Raw genomic sequence first — 22125 nt, 5'->3', positions numbered from 1 at the left:
TAGTGTCCTGAAATGTAGTTCTATTTTTACGTGTGAAAAGTTTATTGTTTTTAAACTGTAACATACTATAAATAAATAATAAATTAAATAAATATATATAGCGTACAAAATACAAGGTTCCCTCCCACTCACCCACAGCAACCCACAAAGGTTAAAATTAAATATCTGTCAGGTCATGTATAATGCTGTGAGGTCACAACTGTTGATTATGAATCCCATTATTTTATGCCATGACGTCACAGTAGGAGGATAAAACATTAAGAAAGGGAAATAGTTCTTAATGGCTCCTTATGAAAGCCATACTCAACAGCAAAATAACCACAAACCTGGTTCATCCAATGTTGCTGTTTTTATTTGTTTTTATTTGTAAATCTGTTTGCAGACTGAGCAACTCCCCCTGGGCGAAGCCCTTGTGTGCCAGCCCTCTACCCCTACTCCCCTACATGTGATGGGCCACAGGCTCCTATAACAGGCCGTAATCAGACAAGTATGCCCCCCCTCGAATATGTCTCAGTAAGATGTAAGGAGAGAACATCCCCTTTTTCCTTTTGGACTTTTGTCACACTAGGCACTGTGCTATGTCCCCAATGCCCTTCTGCCCCTCGTCAGCCTTCCGTGTTTTTCACTCTATAATCTTCTCTTTACACTCTTCCCTGTCAAAGGTTCCTTCTTTCTTTCTCACCACCATTATTCATGGTCCATTGTTCTTTTCTTCCCCTCCACCTCTGTATCACATTCTCATGTTGGCCATAGTTCCAGCTTTGCATGCCTACCCATCTCTCTGCTCTTTCTCTCTTCCCACTCCCTTACCACTCCCTTACCACTAATTGTCTTCCCCTTTTTCCCCATCTCTTCCAACACCCTCCATCTTTCAGTTCCCTGGCTCTGTTCAGACTCTGCGCCCCTCGCCCTTCGTCCCTGGGGGTTTTGCCTGAGCAATGGATGATGGTAAAAGCCTTTCAGAGGTTCTTTTCAATAATGTCATATTTCTAAAAGCAGCAATGATCTGCTTGTGGGAGTGAACCATGGTCCCAACCTCAGGTTATCTCGCTGGGGGGGAGAGGTTTAATAGAAGCCTCCACAAAATAGTCACAGCCCACACCTACAGTTGCCTTGAATCTTCTTAAACTCCTTCAATAATCCTGTCTCTGCTGCTCCTCACTTTCCTGGCATTGCAACAAGTGGGTGCATTAATGAAAAGGCGTTCATGATATCTCCATCGAGGGTAGCAATGCGTAGCAATTAAGTGCTCTCTTCCATGGTTGGCAGCTCAGTCATGCAAGGGTCAATGCTGCCACCCCAGTAAGGCATCAAACTGGTCTTCAGTCTGTAGAGTCCCTCGACAAAGACATCAAAAGTTCAGACCTGTCTTCAGATCAAGGTCACTCCAGAACTATCATCCCACCAAGCTACTATTGGACCACCCCCAAATTGGGCCACTCTGGAGCTACCCTCTTACCATAAAACCTGATAATTCAGGTATTATCCCCCACTTTAAGTAATTTAGGTGACGTTGAATGTCATGAAGGAATTGGGGGGCGCCTGGCGTAGCCACAGCCTCTCAGGCCCCTCCCAATGCTGGCTTGGCATCTGGCAGCAGCTGGAGGAACGGGCATGGCCCCCCTCGCTGACTTCTGTGGAGCCGGCATCCAGTGTGCTGACCCCTGTGTTGGTGGCTTGTACCACATGCACCTTGTTGGCCACCTTCTTGCGCAAGAGGCAGTGGAAAATCTTGCGAAAGCCCTTGCGGAAATGCTTGGAAACAAGGGCATAAACAATTGGATTGACGCATGAGTTGGCATAAGACACCAAGTGGGAAAGGATACGCACGGCATAGGTGAAGTGGTTGAGCGGGAAGTAGCCAAACCAAAAGCAGAGTATGACCAAGTGGTGAGGCAACCAGCAGAGGCAGAAGAGCACGGCTACGATTATGATCATACGCGTCACCTTGCGTTTGGCCTTCTTGGACTCTGACATGTCCTCAATGGGATCCACTGACTTCCAGAGGTAACGGAGAGTCCGGGCATACGTGACACTGAGGATGACCACTGGGATGACATAGCTGAAGGCAAAAGTACACAGGTCCATTGCTTTGCGCTGCGGGCCAAGCCAGTCTGGGTGGCAGAGGGTGATGTTTGCTGTGCGGTACTCCTGATAGTAGCTGAGGTAGGGGCCCGAGAGCACCAGGGAGAGGCACCAGATTAGGCCGATCGCAGTAATAGCATTCCTGGGTGTCCGGAGCTCCCTGGAGCGTAGAGGATAGCGAATTGCCAGATACCTGATGTGCAGGAAGAGAGAAAAGATACACAGGGTGAATGAGCTGGCGATAATTCCCACCCAACATTTGTCACCTCACAACCCACATTCAACCCCTCAGGATTTCAGCCCAACCAACACCTCAGAGTCTCTGCTAAGCATCTTAACACCCCTTCTCAGCAGTTCAAGCCCCCCAACAGTGACCATCTCAAACTCTCTGGCTACCTCTCGCAGGACTCCTTCTCAGCAGCTTGACATCAGCTGTGTAGCCAACATGGCAGGAGTGGGGGAGAGGCAATCTATTTAAAACATCCTGTGTGCTTCATAACAACAGGGTTTGCTTAATGCATTGTCAACTATTCACTTTGAAAGGTGTCAAGAAAGTAAGCAACTGAACAGAATTATATACAACAGTACTCGCATGGCACATTAAAATAAATACAAATACAAAATACTTTCGGCACGCTATATTTTTGCGTCAATATTTTTATTTAATTAATTATGCATGCAAAAGAAAATGATGTATTTGAAAGGACAATGGGTGAATAACATTGGACTAAATATGGTAGGATTTCTAAACCACTTTTGAGGTGGTTCGGGGATTGGTGAGACCATTTTCCACCTACCCCCGCCAGAGAAACAGGGAAATGTAATGGCAAATGTTGGCTTTTAAGCTTTACTGGGTCAGTAACATTCTTCCAAACTGCTTCAGAAGCATTGACGAATTCTGGATGTGTTTTGAACGAATTTTTAAATGAGGTTTGAGGTTAGTAAGCAAATAATGTCAGGCGGAGCTTGGGGAGGGGCAGTGTGGGGCCGGTCACCCCCCTGGTTCTCCTCTAGTGCCCAGTGCGTCTCTAAGCCCCCCGCTGGAGCCCTATTATCCACCCCCAACCAAAAGCTGCCTCCACTTCTGTTGTACACATCAGTGTAACCTCACCACATAGCACCCAATAACAAGGGGCAGTAGGATAGCTCAGGGGAAACTCCAAGACAACGCAGCATGCATACAGGTCTGAATCCTGATCCCCTCATAGAAACCACTCGTTGGCATTAACAGCGTTATAAATGAACAATTCTTATTATCCAAAGGTGACCATTAGAGCATATCAATATACAATATAGCAGTAGCCACAAATATGCAAATGTTTCTATTCCATTAGTGCATAACAGTCCCACGTCCTAGCTATGCTGCAGTAACCTGCATAAGGTTCATTGTGCTTAGATACCTACCAGATTTAGCCTGCCATTTTTTGTATTTTTAGAAGCAAGTGCGCCTAGCTGTCTCATTCCTTATCACCCTACCCCATTGGCATTGAGCGTATCCACTAGCACCTTTCTCTCAACCCTTACCTATACCTCTTGCTACTGTGCTTTTATCCACAACATTGGAATGAGATTAGCCTACTTGCTCACTTATGCCTTCCAGAAACTGCCCAGGATTTCACCCCTGTCAGATTGTAATCCTCACCTGTTATGAGATAGATTACTTGCATCCAGCCGCTTGATACTCTGCAACTCCCCTCAGCTTGGCTAAGCTCTACCAAACCTACGATACCAAATTAGGCCTATCCAGTCTTCCTTGCACCAACTGCCACCTAAGGAACCTGGATCGTTGTAGCACATAATGCATGCCACTGCACATCAGTTAACTGTTCTCTGGACCATATTGACTTCAATTATCCATCCGACTGACTCTACTATTAGCTTAAACGATATGGCAACCAACATTATGGTCACCACATTATGCCAGGCAAGTATCCCATTGGAGCTAATCAACCCTAGTCACGCCCAAAGCCCACCAAGAACTAACATGCCATGCAACCCTACATCCAGAAACTTTAGACTCCGTTCGAGACTAAGTTATTTGAACCCCTTGCTCAACTACTGCTGCCTAACAAAGTAAACACTTCCTTAAAAAACGAGATATCACATCAAAAAAGTTGAATCCTACCAACATAGGTATTACTCCCAAACTGAACTCTAGAATGCCCAAACAGAATAAACCTGCATCCTCAACAAATGATCTCAATAGCAAGACCTCTCCGATCCTACTGGCAGGGACTCCTGCTCCCCACCTCAAAGGAGCCCTAATAAATGCAAGGACCCTAGTCGCCCATGCCATAGAGATTGCTGACTTGATCCAAACAGAAATATACGACTTCCTGGCCATTACTGAATCTTGGCTACATCAGGCAGCAGGCCCAGCCCTGATGCTTGCAGTGCCAGATAACTATACTATTCTCAGGGAAGATGGAGCGGAAGCCGCGGAGGCGGTATAGCTATCATAGCTAAATCCAGCCTAGCAATGAGACCAGCTGCCCCTCTGCATGTCAACTCTTGTCAATCCCTTACCGCTAAGCTACCTATATCAAACTCCCAAACCATTACTATCCATCTAATATATAGACCCCCCAGGCCCCATTGGCACATTCGAGGAGGACATATCCACAATCCTCTAGGACAATTTAAAAAATGCATCACAGGTACTCCTATTGGGAGACCTGAACTTAGGATTCAATGACCCAAAAGACCTATAAGCAACATCTATAGCTAATGTCCTTACTGAGCTTGGCCTCACACAAATAGTGACACTACCAACCGATGAGAAGGTCAGAATGCTTGATTGGGTGTCTGACTATAACTGTGACACTACTAGCACGGCTGTCACCCCCAGGTGTGGACTGTCCACTCACTTATAGCTTTCATATTAGAAGCCAAAACCCACACAACTCAAAATAACCCCATAGCTCCCCCCGCCCTTACAAGGAGTAAAAAGAATATAACGGCTGACAAACTACTACCACTAATACTCTCCACTTTAAATGCACTACCAGACACCTCTGATCTTTTGATCTTAGTAAACAAATACAACAAAGTCATGACAGAAGCCCTAGACACTATTGCCCCCTTAAAAATGAGGAATAGCAAACCAAAAGAACATCTGAATGCCTGGTTCACCCCATATCGAAAAACACAAAGAAAAGAAAAATGTAAAAATGAATCCATCTGGAGGTTAGTGCCTTCTGAGGCAAATAAGGTTAACCTTATCAATATTTCCGCTAAATACAAAACTGAAATACGGAGCTCCAAGAAGGAAGCTTACAATAACAGGATCTTGCAAGCGAAGTCAGGCACCAAGGAACTGTTTGCAATCCTGAAAGATATTGAGAACCTGATCCAAGTTCCTGATAATTGTGTCAAAGATAAATCATGGTGTTCTGACATACAGAAGGCCCTTATGGACAAAATTGCTACCCTCCAAGTTAAAATCTCTAACAAGAAATTCATCATACCAACCACAACCACACAGGTTTGCACCTCACTTACTCCAACTAATGTAAAGTCTCAATACTAGATGTTGAAAAAGTCATCCTTTCGCTTAAACTATCAAACTGTCGCAGAGATAAATGTCCTGCCCAAATCATAAAAGATGCAGTCATAGAACTAGCACCATTTATTTATAGGCTCATCAACGCGTCATTGACTTCGGGCACTATCCCAAATAACCTCAAGGAATCTTGGGTCCTTCCACTACTCAAGAAACAAATGTTTGACCCCTCCATACCGACGAATTACAGGTCCATAACAACAGTGCCATTCCTCCTAAAGATATTAGACAGGGTGGTTTATTTAGAATTTCAGAAATTCCTTGCGCAGAACCAACTTCTTGGCATCCGCCAATCAGGATTCAGGCAACAACATGGGACGGAAACTGCACTTATCGACCTTAAAGCCCAGGTCGACGAGTTGAGGGACAAAGGCAAATCTGTCCTACTACTCCTTCTAGATCTGAGCCTAAACAAAGCGGAGGAACGGGAACATTTTTCAAGAGCTAACACTCTTGCCCAAGCTCACTATTGTGACTGTTGTGATTCCATTCCAGAATTAGGAAAAGCAAAGTAATAATCGAATATCAGACTAAGGGGAACTCTGGGGAGATACCCTCTTCTAGAACCAATATCGAAGGCACTTCCCCAGAGAATACTTAAGCATTAAATTGTTGTTACAAACTTACACAGAAGGCAGTGACAGCTGCAGGAGGCCTTAAGGACCCAGGGAGAAAAGCAAATACTAGCAAAATTGAAGCATACCATTAGTACATTAGTACACAATTAGCCATCACGCAGCTGGGGGAAGCCATTGGCTCATCCTGTATGCCCTTAAATATTCCTGTATCCGTTTTGCAAAAGAATTCAAAAGATGTCGACCTCACGGCGTTCTTTTTCAGGTTTGATAGGGAAGTCTGGAGTACCTCCTGCCTGAGGAGAGGTGGGGGCCAAAATATTGCATTTCTACTAATGGGAGGATTCCATCTGGAATGTCAATGCTAATCCAACAAGTGTTGTGACATGTGATGGGATCAAGACGGCCATTTTCCATCCTTTGAGACCTGATGAAGAGTCAACCAGATAGAGATTCTACAACATCACATCACATTGTGGCCAGTGAAACACCCAGGAAGATGTGTTTATGATTGGTAGATCGTGTGATGAAGTCTCATGTGGCCCAAAGGTTGCACCGTGAAACCTGTGAAAACCTAGGAATCCAGCAATACAATTGTCCTCAAAAACAAAACCGGGGCAGGGTTCTTGAGCTCCCCCAAATTATCCTGACACCATATAGTAAGAGGACATACACCATTATGGGGATTATTTTTCTAGTGGCGAGACTTATGCATGGTGCCTAAAATGCATCCATAAAATAATGTATGCATTATTTTGTACTCTGTGCTTTTTTGATAGATTTATCAGGGGGAGTAGGAGCACAGATCGAAATGTACAAATCCACCATACCCATCTCTCCACCTCATAAACTGAGAACATCTCAGCCCGCATGTGATTTGATGCAGGAACCGATGCTGTAGATTCCTGGAAATACCAAGTGTAACAATCCTTCTTCACCAACGTCCTCCATTTTCATATTTACTTCGGTTAACTCAGGAACTTGAGACACTGATTTCAAAATGAAAACCCGCAAATCACAATTATGATCCTTTCCTGGCTTACTTTGCTAAACAGCACGCTTCTCTATTGAGCGATTTTATCACTTCCTTTGTTAATTCGGTTCTATGTGATTTCATCGACGGACTTTTCATTGCAGGGTTTTTTGCCGCGGATTTCTTTTTGAAAAAAAAAACATCGATTTTTTTTTTTTTTGGGGGGGGTTACCCCCCAAACCCCCATCCATTTAATTATTTTAATATTCCCCTAGACACACACCAAATTTATTACATTTTTAACCCCCAAAAAAAATAGATGTTTTTTTTTCGAAAAAAAAATCGCGGCAAAAAACCCTGCGATGAAAAGCCCGTAGATGAAATGACGGTATACTGTTAATTCCTTTTAGGATTAAGATTGTGTGCCCTCAGACCTTGAAAAATGTATTTGACAGCTCTACTCAAAAAACGATCACTGGACAGCAATGTGCTCTCCACCTATCTACCTATTGCGGGTCTGGTTTGGCCTTCCAAGATTCTTGAGAAAATAGTGAGGGTGCAACTTCAGAATTATTTGGAAGAAAATAGAATTCTAGATACCTACCAATCTGGTTTTAGGCCTGGTCATGGCACTGAATCTGCTCCCATGGCTGTTTGAGATAACATCCTTAGGGCTGCTGATGAAGGGGACATGAGCATGCTCGTCATGCTTGATATATTGGCAGTGTTTGACACAGTCGATTCTGACATTCTCATCTCTAGATTGTCCAAGGTAGCCTGGATATCTGAAGAATCCCTGAGGTGGTCATCCTCCTTTTTATCAAATCAAACCCAACAAGTCAAAATGGCAACCTACTACTCCAACTCTTTATTTGTTCTCTGCGATGCTCCACAGGGGTCCTTTCTTTTCTGAGTTTAATCTAAGCTACCATTCTTACGCCGATGACATGCAAAATTATGTCAGGTTTACAGATCCACTGAAAGCTATCAAATAAGTGCTAGCCTTAATAAGATGCTTGAAAATAGACTGCAACTCAACCCTGCTAAGACCAAGGCCATTCTGTTTGGCCCACAAATATCAGGAAAACGATTTTCAATCCGGTATCTCTTGTCCAGATCTTTTTGAAGTTCCAACCACTTTTTCTGCTAAAGTTAAAAACATAGGTTGTATTTGGCAGACGAACCTAAGCTGCAATTCACATGTCAGCGAATTTGTTAAAGCAATTTACTGTCAACTCAAACATTTCAGTTGTGTTTTGCCCTTTACTGAAAAATCAGACCGTCCAGCTGTTGTAGGGACCTTGATTAACTCTAGACTGGATTATTGCAATGCCGACTGGCCAGATTCACCTCCTCCAAGTTGCTCAGAATGCTGCGGTCTGACTCCCCTGACTCCCCTACAGCCTTCCGAGATACGTGCCAGTCTCACCGTTTCGCAGAAATCTTCATTGGCTGCCAGTTCAGCAGAGGATTCTTTTGAAGATCCTCTGTCTGATCTTTAAATGCACCCATCACACCGCTTCCAGTAAGCATGCCTCAATAATTTCTCTCCGCTGCCCAACTCGTTCACTTCGATGCGCTGGGCAAAGTATTTGGACCATTCCCTCTTCTCCTTTTGTGCACCATAGAGATAGAGGGTTTTCTATTTGCGGCCCTTGAGCTTGGAATTTGCTGCCTGCTGATCTCCAGAAAATAGAGTCTCTGTATTCATTCAGGAAGACGTTGAAAACGTATCTCTTTCGATAACTCCTTCCCCCTGAATGATTTATTGCCTTCCTTCCCATTATGCTAGATTAACATCTGTACCTAGAGTCAGTTTATGCTTGGTTCCTTATGGATTTGCGCATTATAAATTCTAAAATCAATCAAATCAATTATCTTTGGAAGGGTGCAACATGTAACACATAATCCTGTGTTTGTCTGGATTTCCATGTTAGATGTACAGCAATTGTCGAATTGAATCAAAAAAGCACAGAGGGGACTGCGTACATGTGAATCTAAATGTAAGCTGTTCCCTCTGTGGAGATCAAAAATGGGCCAATATGTCTTAAACTATGAGTCCAGCCATAACACCATCAATAGTTACACCACGAAGATGGCGAGCAATACATGCTGGAACTTGGAGGAAAAGATGGTAGAGCGATTCAGCAAAAAATAATTGCTGCATGCTGGAACTTGGAGGACATGTTCCCGGAGTTGGCGATTATAGAGCCTGCGTTGAGAACCCTTTCATGCTTGAACCTGGCAGCCATGTACTAAACTCTAGTGAGGAAGAGACTGACAAAAGGGATGCCAACTGCTGTGGCTCACCACTGAGACAGTGGCTTATAATTCAGGACCTTCTAACAACTATTATGAAAATAAAGTAATGAGATTTTATTTCTGTCCCATTGTCTAGTTTTAAAAAAGAAATTCCACTTTGCATTTATTAGCCCCAATGTCAAAGAAATGTTGACCTCATTACGAGTATGACGATAATTCCAAAGAATGTATGCCAAACTCATTGACCATAACCGCTGCTTGTATTTAGGCAAAAACGTCCCAATAAAAGTGGCAGATTTGGGAGAAATTACAGTGGGTGGTAATTCTGCCGCGATAGTTCCTCCAGTTTTTGACAATATTTTGGAGGAAATACCTTCAGCCAAGTGCTGGAGATATGGTCTCTGCATTTCTGCCAACTTCGATGCATGGCAGTGCAGAAAAATTGGTAGTAATTCTATTACCACACCACCATACTCTTAATGACCCTATTATCCATACATACCTGCATCATATCAGATTGTTACTGTCCAGTCTGCATAATGCACTTAAGCACAAATCGCTCAGTCTACCAATGACAGTAAAGAAACGAGCTGCCCCGCCAGTCCCAAAACCCTAGCTCTTGGTGAAAATTACCCAAAAGAATAAAGGTACTTGAAAGTCTTTTGAGTCCATTTGAATGACAATCCTATTTTGCAAAGCTGACTACTGCAATCAGCTGCAACGGGATAGCTGCATGTGATACCCGCTGACCACATGTGTATTTATTATTTACATTGACTCCTAGGGCCTCTAGGTGGACTGATCGGTCATGCTAATGTGTGATTTCTCATGCATACAAACATCACAGCCAGAAGAAAGATTATACACAGCTCATCCTAACCAGGGGCATGATCATTGATCTTTCACCTGCATTATTAAATTTGACCTTCTTATGCAATGTTCTGCTAGATTAGATAACACAGTGGCAGCTCAGAATGCTTCAGCGCTTAGAGGCCATACCGAATAGCAGATACGTACTGTGAAATGCTGCATTACATAAGAGTGGCTGTTCCCAAAGTTCAGAAATCATACACTGTACCTCAAGAGAGAGGCACTTTAATATGATTTTTCATGATGAGCTTACAAGCTTTTTTTTACTGATGAGTCCTAATCCAATACCCAAGGCGCACAACTGTGTGCTGCCCTAGATCTCTCAGGGTGTTTGGAAGACACAATTTTCCCCATGGGAGTAAACTTGCACACTTAGCTGTAAAGGCTCCTCCACTGCTTGGGGTGAGACAACCATTACTAAATAAAATGTAATTGTGTTTATGGTTTAAATACTACAAATTTTACACTAATAAACAATTACACAGCAGAAATAGGCAGGAAAAACACATGCAATCTAAAATTTTAAATCCACAAATTTTACTTTGGCAGACCCCAATACATCTTATGTAGAACGTGTTCATCATAGTTCCTAACAATAACATGACACCCGTCAATACAAAAACATCTGCGTCGATCTACCATGCATATAGGTTCTCGTAATGATCACTAAAAGGTCTTGTGCTATTGCATATCAAATGCGATCTACCTGGCAGTAACATACACATTTAATACATTTAAACCGTGTACAAATCTCAAGACTGCTAAAATCAGAGATGTCGACTCTCCACTACATATTCGTTCCCATAAATTTTCACTAAAGAGGGAACTAAGATCATGTACAAAGCCACCAAAGTGCAAAATACGCAAGTTGTTTAAAACAGGACAAAAAAGCATTAAATGCCCCAAGTTTTCTCTGTCTTTATGGGCGTAGATGCATATATCTGTTAGTTTAGCATCTCCTTCAGGCATACAGATCAGAAGGAAATTAAGCCTGAACATCTGTGAAGACCTGCTCTCCAAACTTGATTCTAATCTGCCCTCTGTCTTCATTCTACTCGATCTCTCTTCTGTCTTTGACACGGTCAACCATGCCATCCTGCTCAGCCGACTCCGTGAGAACCTGGGTATCACTGATCAGGCCCTGGCTGGCTGACCTCTTTCCTCTCCAACCGACCCTTCCAGGTTCAACTCGGGTCCTTCCGTTCCTCTATCTCACTCTCTACCTATGGTGTTCCCCAGATGTCTAACATCCAGGGGTCTAACCTCTCTCCCTGGCTTTTCAACCAATACCTGGCACCCCTCTCCCACCGCATTGCTGCTCTTTGCTCCAACTTTCAGTGCTATGCGGATGACAGCTCAATTTCAGGCTCCCCTCTGCCACCTCTTCTACCTCCCTCATCTCTGACTGTCTGTCTGCAATCCAGTATTGGTGTTCCGCCAATGACCTCTGCCTTAATGCCAGTAAGACAGAGATCCTCCTCATCGGCACTCCTGCATCTTCCTTTCTTGTCACTCGCTGGCCGGCCTCCCTTAGCCCTCTTCCAGCTCCCATCTGTGAGGCTAAGAACCTCGGGGTAATCTTCGACTTTACACATTCCTTTTCTCCACACATCTCTGACTTATCTAAGAAGACAAACTACAAACTGCAGCTCCTCAGATGTATTCTTCCTTGCCTCTCCTTCCACCAGAAGCTCACTGTCTCTAGAGCTCTGGTTCTCTCTAGGCTTGGCTACTGCAACAGCCTCTTTCTAAATCTGCCTCCCACTACTCTCCGCCCTCTACAACTCATCTAGAACAGGACTGCAAGACATGTCCTTGGCCTCCAGCCCAGGGATCTATCTCTCCAGCCCTAAAATCTATTCATTGGCTCCCAGTGGCTGCAAGGATTACATACAAGACCCTATGCATTGTCCACAAGGCCTTCTGGGGCCTGGGTCTGCAATACCTTCAACTCTCCCTTTGGAAATACCTTCCTACTCGAGCTCTTCGCTCCTCCACCTCCAACTCCCTCAGGGTCAGTTGCTTCTCCAAGCAACAAGTTGGTGGTAGATCTCTTTCTTCAGCTGGAGCCTCCCTCTGGAACAGCCTGCCTGCCTCTCTGAAACCTGAGGAGAACCATCTTCGGTTCAGAAAGCACCCCAAGACCTTCCTCTTTGCTTCTGCCTTCTCTCTTCCTCTCCCCTGCAGATCTCTGTCTGTTTCTGCACTGGGCACCTGGCTACCCTCTGAATTCGGGTCCAGATCCCTGCGCACCCAGGTGCACCCGCACTTCGTCCTGGCAACACTTGCCCTTGGGTCTGTATCTGCAACCCTACAGTCCCCTTACCTGCACTTTTTAGACACCCGTTGTCTGCGCTTAACTCTTGCACTTGCAACCTGATGCCCGCACTACCTGTTGTTGTTTTTATCACATGTTCAGCACTTTCACTCCCCCCTTTCCCCTTGCAATTTCCCCCTTCCCTCTCCCCTACACTTGCATGTTCTCAATGTCAATGGGCCTAGTAAGATCATTATCTTGTCCTCCCTTGTACCCCTCCCTTGCCTCATCGTGCCCTGAAACACTTGTGTATGGGCACGCTATAAATAAAATATCATATCATATCACTTTATAAAGCATGTTCTAAACCACACATTCAGAAAAGAAGTTTAGCTATTGCGCCACAGAAGCAAGACTCTCATGCTCATTTTTTAGATGTTCGAAAAGTTTATAACTCTTTATTTCATGATTAGTCTTACACCAATAACACTGCCACAGCAATTTTAAAGAGCAGGATTTTGAAATAAAATTGTATTGCTGAAACCCATAAGTTTCAGTATCGCTTTGCACTAGGAAACATAGGCCCTCATCATGTGTTGGGCAGTAGCCCTTAAATGCTGTGGTAACTGTGTTACCGCCGCATTTAAGGGTCCACCCAATATCGAGTCTGGCAGTATTAACCCCAGCTGTAAGCTGGGGGTAAATGCAGCGGAAAATGCCGATTTTCAGTGCAATTACTGCACAGTAATACTGCTGGCAGTAATCGGGCCAAAAATTCATCATTGGGTCCAATGGACCCAATGGGGAATTACATTTAACGGCCAATTTGTGATTATTTACATTTTATTATTGTGCATGTGCCAGGTGAAACCAATGGGTTTCCTGCATGCTGACATCTAGATGATTCTGGCTTTCGCGATATTGATGATCTGATTAATTGCTTCACATAAAGATGTGGGAAACCCCATAGGTGAAAGTAATTTGGGTTTCCACTTGTACAGTATTGTGTCAAATGAATTATCCACTTGTTGTTGAAGTTAAGAATATCATGTGGATCCCAGGTAAGACGGTTTTATAGAGGAGCAGCTATATGCCTCTGCAGGAGACCCTGCCCCCCTTCATCCTATATGTTAGAGGCATGAGACTGTTCTGTATTTGACACCAGCCATTGTGCCAATACTGCAGTGTGTGTTCGAATGAAGATAACCGTTGAGACAACCTTACCGAATGTATCCATGAAGTGATGACAACCTAAGGGAGAAACTCCCTGAAGGAATATGAGATAGAGCAAAGAAAAGAAGCTGGTGACGTCATAAAAAGTATGCACGATGTTCCAGGATACTGACTGAAGAGGATGTATAGATCCTAAAGAAACTAATGACGAAGTAAACAATCAAGAAGAAGAAAAAGAAGGGGTGGCGCTGTGGAGCAGCCCAAGATGGCTGCCTAGCCACTGAGCTCCGTGTGGGATCGGTGGAAATCTGCTTACATCTGCGGCCACAGCGTGCGTTTCGTTCCTGTTTTTTGCAGTGCCGCTGCCCTACATCACTGTGCTGCCGCCAGGAGAGCTCCGGCTGTTCTTCGTCCCTGGGGAGCCCCGGACTGGGCCTTCTGCTGGTGCGGCCCTCTTCATCGCAGAGGCCGCGGCGCTGACTCGGATCCCGCCCCCGCCTCTCGGCCCGCCTGCCCCTCCTGGCGCTCTGTTGGGCGGACTGCGGCCCGATCGCGCTCCTTGGGACTCCGCGGCGAACCGGTGGTCTGCGGCTGGGGCCGTCGCCGGAGCGCGCCCCGGCCTCGCCCGCCCGCCCATCCGGCTGTGGACCTTCGTCGCCGTCCCCCGCAGGGTGTCGCGGCCCCTGGGGAGCGTGGAGCGGCTCCCCCCGAGGTGAGGAGTGGCTGCCCGTGCCAACTTGGTCCCCTCCAGGGGGGGGATCGATTTGCCCCCCTTCCTCCCCCCGCTGCTCCCCTGTTCATCCTTCCAGGGGGGGCGGGCGGACTGCGGCCCGACCTGTCCCTATATTGTGTGGCGCGCTGCGGCGGCCTCGTCCGGGCGAGCCCCGGCGCCCAACATCTCCCGACTGGCTCCGCTCCCCGGTGGCGTGGAACGGCCACCTGCTCACGTCCTGCTGGGGGCGGTACAGGGACCCCTCCCTGGAGAACTCACACCTGGCCCTGCGCCCCTCGACGTGGGTTCTGCCCAGGGCGCGCACCTCTTGCCCCAGCAGCCTGGTAGACACTGGCTCCAAACCCCTGTGTGACTCTGGTGTTTCAGCGGGGTGGCAGGCGGGATAACAACTAGTAAGTCATATCCCGCTCCCTCATCTGTGCCGCGACGCCACCCCCCGGATCCTTCTACTGATGCGGCTGACCCTGTGGTCTTAGCACCTTCTCATTGACAGTCCCTGGAACCACCTTACACCGCCGTACCAGTTGATCCCTGCCTACTCGTGCCCCTCCTGGGCCCTGCTCACATCTCGGCTGGAGTAATCCCAACATCTACAGTCTGCACCCCTGACCTGGGACCATACTCTTCCCCCCTGTGGCCGGGCCCTCTGTCTGCGTTGTCCGTGGACCTATAACAACAATGCCTGGCAAGGTCAAGGGGAACCATAAAGGGGGTGCCATGGACAGATTCGCTAAAGCTGTCCCGAGGGGAGAGGCGGAGCAGGACTCGCCCATCCAGGATGATCTGGAAGTTGACCATCACCCCACTCCCGCACCCCCAGACCTGACCACGCTTATGGAATCGATGGCCAAAAACTTTGCGTCTTTTCATGAGAAATTAGACGACATCAATGCCAATGTTGCCTCCCTAAAAACGCGGATGGATCAGGCGGGGACCAGAATCAGCGACGCTGAAAATCGTATATCTACCAATGAGGACGAAATACATGCACTACAGGACACAGTGGCGTCCCTGTCACGTGACATGCGCAGTGTGAAAGCGAAGTGCGACGACCTTGAATCGCGCTCTCGCAGAAATAATCTGCGGATCGTCGGTGTCCCTGAGAATGCCCTCAGGGGCCGCATGGAAGACGCTGTGGAATCCCTGCTTAAGGACCTCCTGGGCAACCCAGTCCTGTCCCCATACTTTACCGTTGAGCGCGCTCATCGGGCTCTGTCACCGAGGCCCAAACCGGGCGACATCCCAAGACCCATTATAGCCAGGATCCTCAACTATCGGGACAGAGACCTCATCCTCCGGCTGTCACGAGAGAAAGGAGACCTGCGCCTCGAATCTCATACTATAAGGATCTTCCCGGACTTCTCAATAGCGGTCCAGCAGGAGAGGCGTCAGTTCATCGGAGTTAAAAAGCTGCTCAGAGAACGTAACGTTCCGTATGCCATCCTGTTCCCGGCTCGCCTCAAAATCACACATAATGGGAAACTTTATTTCTTCACTGTTCCAGAGGAGGCTGTGAAATTCATTGAGATGCACCTACCGCTCCCCAACCCAGCGGGGGCCCCGGTTGATGAGGGGTGATGAGTGGTAACTCAGGCCGGTCACTATTTCTCCATCTGGAACATCCGTCACCTTGAACGTGCATATGGAAACAGCACACTACAGATCCATCGCATCAGGCTCCCCCAGCGCCTGACCGGGCTGAGACTAGACCCAACCACGGCGGACAATGCTCCCCCTGCGGCTCGGAGCATCGTATTGTCTACGAACCCTAGAACTTCCTTCATTCTGGTCTCTCCCGCAAAGCTCTGCTGGACATGGGCTCCTGTCTTTAGATCCGCTCATCGCAGAACCTACTCACGACAGCCTTGTCTGTCCTACATCTTTGTCTAAGAACCGCCCACACGGCTACAGCACACCTCGCTGCAATGGCAACGGTTTTGGTTTATTGGTTGTCACTGCTTCGGTGCCCCTGTTGGGCACAGAATGGGCCTTATCCCTGTTGGATTTCGCCCTCCGAACTCCACCCCTCGGGGAGAATCGGACCTGTTGGTGACACATTTTTTTGGGGGCAAGGGATTTACACTGCAAGTTGGGGGTGGGCAGTGAGGGCGGGGGGAGGTATGGTTTGTTACCCGGGAAATGTTTTAGAAAAAGGCAGTGGCGGAATGGCAGGGCGATACACACCGGCTCACCTATATTTGTGCATGCTCACTCTTTTATTTGAAATTCAACAAATTTCGTGGGATGTACATTAAAACCGTAGAGATGCATGCAATTGTCTCAATCACAATCACCCTGGGATCGGGGGTTCTGGGGACAGAGTTTGCGGCACACGGAGGGGGACACTGGTGCGAGTATCACCTAGTGGGAGATTGTCCTCCATGGGTATTGTGTTTAGTGATATTCTTGTCTGATGCGCTAAGATGTCAGTGACGATAATGTCATGGAATGTCCGAGGCCTAAGTAATTACACCAAGGGCCGCAGGATCATGGCTTATGCCAATAGACACGGCTGCAAGGTACTGCTCCTGCAAGAGACACACTCCACTGGTCCACTGGCCAGAAGCATTGCGCCTACCTGGGGACCCCACAGATATTTTACTTCTTATTCCACACGCGCCAGAGGAGTCCTAACATTGATCCACAAGTCTCTTAAGTTTGTCCTCCATAGGAGCTATATAGATCCTTGTGGAAGATACATTGTGCTGTACTGCGCCATTGCCAATAGAGATTACCTGCTCGTAAATACTTATGGCCCCAACGTCGACTCCCCCGAATTTATTGACCAGGTGGTCTCCATACTGCTGGGATACACGGATGTGCAAATCGTCTGGGGCGGGGATATGAACTTTATTCTGGACACCTCCCTAGACAGGACTGGCATAGCGCCCAGGCCCCCGTCGGGCGCAGCGCGCAGACTCCTATCCCACTGCAAGACACTTGACATTCATGACGCATGGAGAGCTCTACATCCGTCAACACGGGAATACACCTTCTACTCATCGGTCCACGACAGTTCGTCCAGGATCGATCTATTCCTACTATCTGGTCCTATGCTAGGTAGGGTTTCCAAGACATGTATACTCGCTCGCACACTATCTGATCACTCACCGATCCTGTTGTCTGTTGACATGGGCATGCCAGCCCCCACTATTAACACATGGCGCTTTAAATCTGCTGCCCTACAGGACATAGTTTTTAGAGCAGACATACTTGCAGATATCCAGTCCTACTTTGACAACAACTCACCACAGGACACCACCCGGGGGATCCGCTGGGACGCCTTCAAAGTCTTCATTAGGGGGGCGTCCATCTCTAGGGAGTCGGGGGTACTCAAATCCATAAGAACCACCCTATCACGCACCGAAACTAAGCTACGTGACCTGGAACGGGCCCACCCGGCCTCCGTTGACCCTGGTATACTCTCCCAGATCAGTGAAGAACTCAAGATCTTCAATGAACAGGCAATCAGGGAAGTGCAGTACTTCAGTCGTCCACAGGCTGCACGGAAATACGGTGAGGGAGATAGACCCGGCAAGACACTCGCTGCCCTGGCCAGGGGGGAATGGGGCCAAGCCCACATTACCAGTGTTAAGGATAATCATGGAACGACTCAGTGGTCCGACCAGGACATACTGGAGGTCTTCACAAGCTTCTATTCCAAACTATACTCTCAACCCCCTGAACATAGCGAATCCCATATGCGCGAGCTTTTAGACCAGATACCCACCACTATCATCTCCCCGGCAACGAGAGAACAGTTGGACTCCCCCATTACACTAGATGAGATAGTGGAAGCCATATCAAGTCTCCCAAAGGGGAAAGCGCCGGGCCCCGACGGGCTTACGGCTGAATTCTTTCAGGAGCATGTGGCCATTTTGGGACCCGAATTGCTAGAGGTATGGAATGAGGCCCTCCAGCTGGGATGCCTTCCCTCGTCTCTACGTGAAGCCGTTATTACGGTCCTCCTCAAGCCTGGCAAACCAGCAGATGACTGTGGTTCGTATCGGCCCCTATCACTCATGAACTTGGATACGAAAATCTTCGCCAAGGTGCTCGCCAATCGTTTCATTCCTATTATGTCATACATGGTACATGAGGACCAATCCGGCTTTGTCCCTGGTAGATCCACATCGCACAATATTAGACGGCTCCTTAACGTCATGGCTCGTATCAGTCAAAACGTGTGTGCGGTGGCGGTCACCTTGGACGCCCAGAAGGCCTTCGATATGGTGTCCTGGAAGTACATGTGGTTGGTCCTGGAAAACATGGGCGTCGGACCCGGGATGATCGCATACATCAAACTATTATACACATCTCCAGTCGCCAGGGTTCGCGTCAACTCCCAAACATCTGCCTTGTTTCCTCTCTCTCGTGGCACCCGACAGGGCTGCCCGTTTTCCCCGATCCTGTTTGCCCTTGCCATCGAGCCCATGGCGGACTATGTCAGGGAGCGTCACTCATGCAAAGGGATACGCCTCCAGGGTACACCCGAAATTATCTCGCTCTACGCTGACGACATCCTGCTTTTCGTCAGGAGCCCAGATCTCCACCTTGACCCTCTCCTTCGGGACATCACTCGTATCGGAACATACTCAGGCTTTACTATCAACTACACCAAATCCGAAATTTTCCCTCTCACACACTCCACGCTCCAGCCGGCCACTGAATACCCACTCCGCTGGTCCCCCAACGGGATTAAATATCTGGGAGTTCAGGTGTCTTTGACCAAGGAGACTCTCTTGACTAGCAATTACCTAGCAGTGGCAGAATTAGCCGAAACCAAGATTGCGCGCTGGCGCCCTCTCCCGTTGTCACTTGCTGGGCGGTTATCACTGGTTAAGATGATACTGCTTCCCAAATTATTGTACACATTCACAAATGTTCCCATATGGCCTGGCAGGAAATACTTCACTGATCTGCACAGGCTATGTGCGCAGTTCCTGTGGCACTCCGGTGCTGTGCGGAAAAAGTGGGGGGATATGACTCTGCCCTACGACAGAGGCGGGTTCACGGCCCCTGACCTGATGCGATACTGGATAGCAGCGCAGGCACAATTTGCCACTTACTGGTACCCCGGACCCTCCCCTCGCCCGCACGTCAAGCTTGAAAACCCTGCTGCCTCCGGCGCCAATATCATGACTCTAATTTTACATCGTCGGTACGTACCTGACTCACCTATAGATCCAGTCCAGACCACACTATCAGCCTGGGGGCGGTTGTTTGCTGCAGGCTCCGCGGAACACCCATACTATAAGTGGCTCCCCGCCTGGCAGCTCCCCGGGTTGGAACCCACGAATGACATAGCTCTGGCGCGTCACTGGCGGTCCCTAGGATACCTGGCCCTAACTGACTTCTATCCGGATGGGGTGTTTATAACACCACAGACTTGGAAGCCATCCCACGCTGGTACACCGCTGGAACTGCTGCAATACTACAGACTCCGAGCAGCGTTCCGGACCGCTTGGCCTGTGTTCCCTAACGAACCCCCTGACCATCCCGCTGTTGCCTATATCGCCAACTCTGGCGGGGCCCGAGGGGTAGTTTCATCGCTATATAAACTCCAGCTCACAGCTGCCACACCACCGCCCTTACGGGCCCGGGACGACTGGGCCTCTGAACTGGGGGTTGACATTACAGACCATCTGTGGGGTAAATTGTGTTCCCATACCGGCAAGGTATCCCTGAATTTCCGGTACCGAACAATACAATACAAATTGCTGAATAGGCTATACTATACCCCGCGTAGACTCTCCAAGTTTGCCCGCTCTGAGATGCGGCTCTGCCCCCGCTGCGGAGCGGAAGACGCTGGCCATCTCCACATGTTTTGGGACTGCCCCCAACTTGCCCCATTCTGGGATGAGATCTTTAAAACACTGTCCGAAATTTGCGATGTGACGATTGAGCCTGACCCGATGGGGGTGTTGTTCGGAGTGTGGGGTGATGAAGGGGTCAGAGGGGAGGCCAAACTCTTGAATATATGTTGTATAATAGCCAAAAAATGTATCCTGCAAAATTGGAAATGTGCTGCTCCTCCCACCTTTCAGAAATGGCTGAATCTACTGACCTGGTCCCGAAACTGTGAGGAAGATTATATTACTACTCTCCCATTCCGTTCCCGGCCAAAAAACATTTGGACTGCCTTCAACAGTTATCTTAACGGTCTCGATGTCCCCTCCTCTGGTGTTGGTTCTCCCTAAGTCTCCACTGTTATGTACGGAATTCTCTGCAACACTGTCTTGCTTTCCTCATCTTGGGGGTCATCCCTCGCTGCCTATGTACATCCCCATGTATTACATTTGTCTTGCACTGTTATATCATAATCGGCCTAATGTGTGTGTATGTCATCTACCACTGCCAGCAAAAATAAAAGTTTAAAAAAAAAATAAAAAAAAAGAAGAAGAAAAAGAAGATTACAAACGCACAAAAAGCTGCAGAAAATCAACCGTTCAATAAATGTACAGATGCTGAAATGCAAGGTAGACTAAGTTATCAAAGAAGCTGACTATACGTAGTGAATATAAAGCAGGCAAAGCCACCATTGTATAGAAACTGGACATTGGTATCATGAATTTAGTAAGCCAGGTTCCACAAAGCAGAAAGGGAAAACTGTGTTGCAGCAATAATAAGCAGAATCGCAGATTTGCATGGAGACATTGTCTCACCTAGAGTCAAGACTGAAGCAGCCAAGGTCGGCTATCTATTCTGGAAAGAAGCGTGCATGCTGAGGATACAGCTTCCCTTGTTAAGGTGCAAAGAAAGAACACCAATGGTGGCAAGTTTAATTCATTTAGAGCATTTAAAACCTGCAAAATGGACCAAATCATGTTCTCCAGTCACGTGAGCCAAGGATGAAAATAGAGTTTGAACTTGGAATACCAGACATGACAGTGAGTGCTCTCACTCCTGTGCATTCTCAAAGACAAGGATACTTTGCAAGGCCAAGTACAAAGACAATCTACATAGCAGAAGGAGATGCTGTGCTAATTGGGTGGGGAGGTAGTGTCATGCCCCATCTCCTTGCACCTGGGTCTGGGCTTACATGCTGCTAAATTAACCACATTTTCCAGACATGGCACAAGCATGCAAACCAATTATATAAGTCCATATAACGAAGGACCTTATAGTTTGAAGACCAATGAGAAACTGTGTGTCTAATGTTTCTGAAGATGAATGTCTTAGACACCTGATAGTGGACAGCCAATCACAATCCTAGCTCCTATAGAAAAGAATACTTAGAGGTTTCCCTTAGCCAATCCCGACCCTCGATGGGTTTTTCACTATTGCCACATAGTATGACATCACCTCTGATGTATTTATGGTATAAAAACTATGTTTTGTGTTAATATCACTAGAGAATGAGCGTCCGTCCGTTGATGTTTGTTGTAAGCTCCCTGTTTTAGATAATTGTTAATAAAACAGTACTTTGCCATCTTCCTGAGTTGGTTCAGTTATTTGGACTCAGAATTATTCTGTATGATTCCAACCATTACATATGCATGTTCCTAAAGGGCCATAAACTCAGTTTTTTCCCTCGACAAGACAGTCCAGGCTATAAGACCTTTCATGTGTGAAATTGGAGGGGGTTCTTGAAGTTGTGCTCTCAGTATGTTATGATCTCTAAAGAATATGCTA

General features: G+C 47.2%; 1 protein-coding gene across 1 annotated transcript in view; it reads right to left on the bottom strand.

Moving 5' to 3' along the window:
* Positions 1-349: 349 nt before the first annotated feature.
* Positions 350-22125, bottom strand: part of GALR2 (galanin receptor 2) — a 128132-nt gene continuing 106356 nt past the window's right edge. The window contains exon 2 of the mRNA XM_069654715.1: positions 350-2278. Coding sequence (XP_069510816.1) covers positions 1504-2278 — 775 coding nt within the window. The 3' untranslated portion in view covers positions 350-1503. The remainder of the gene's footprint in view (positions 2279-22125) is intronic.

The sequence above is a fragment of the Ambystoma mexicanum genome, chromosome 3q (assembly GCF_040938575.1).
Source record: "Ambystoma mexicanum isolate Mex_15411 chromosome 3q, UKY_AmexF1_1, whole genome shotgun sequence".
Classification (NCBI taxonomy): domain Eukaryota; kingdom Metazoa; phylum Chordata; class Amphibia; order Caudata; family Ambystomatidae; genus Ambystoma; species Ambystoma mexicanum.
This window is presented reverse-complemented; position numbering and strand designations above follow the sequence as displayed.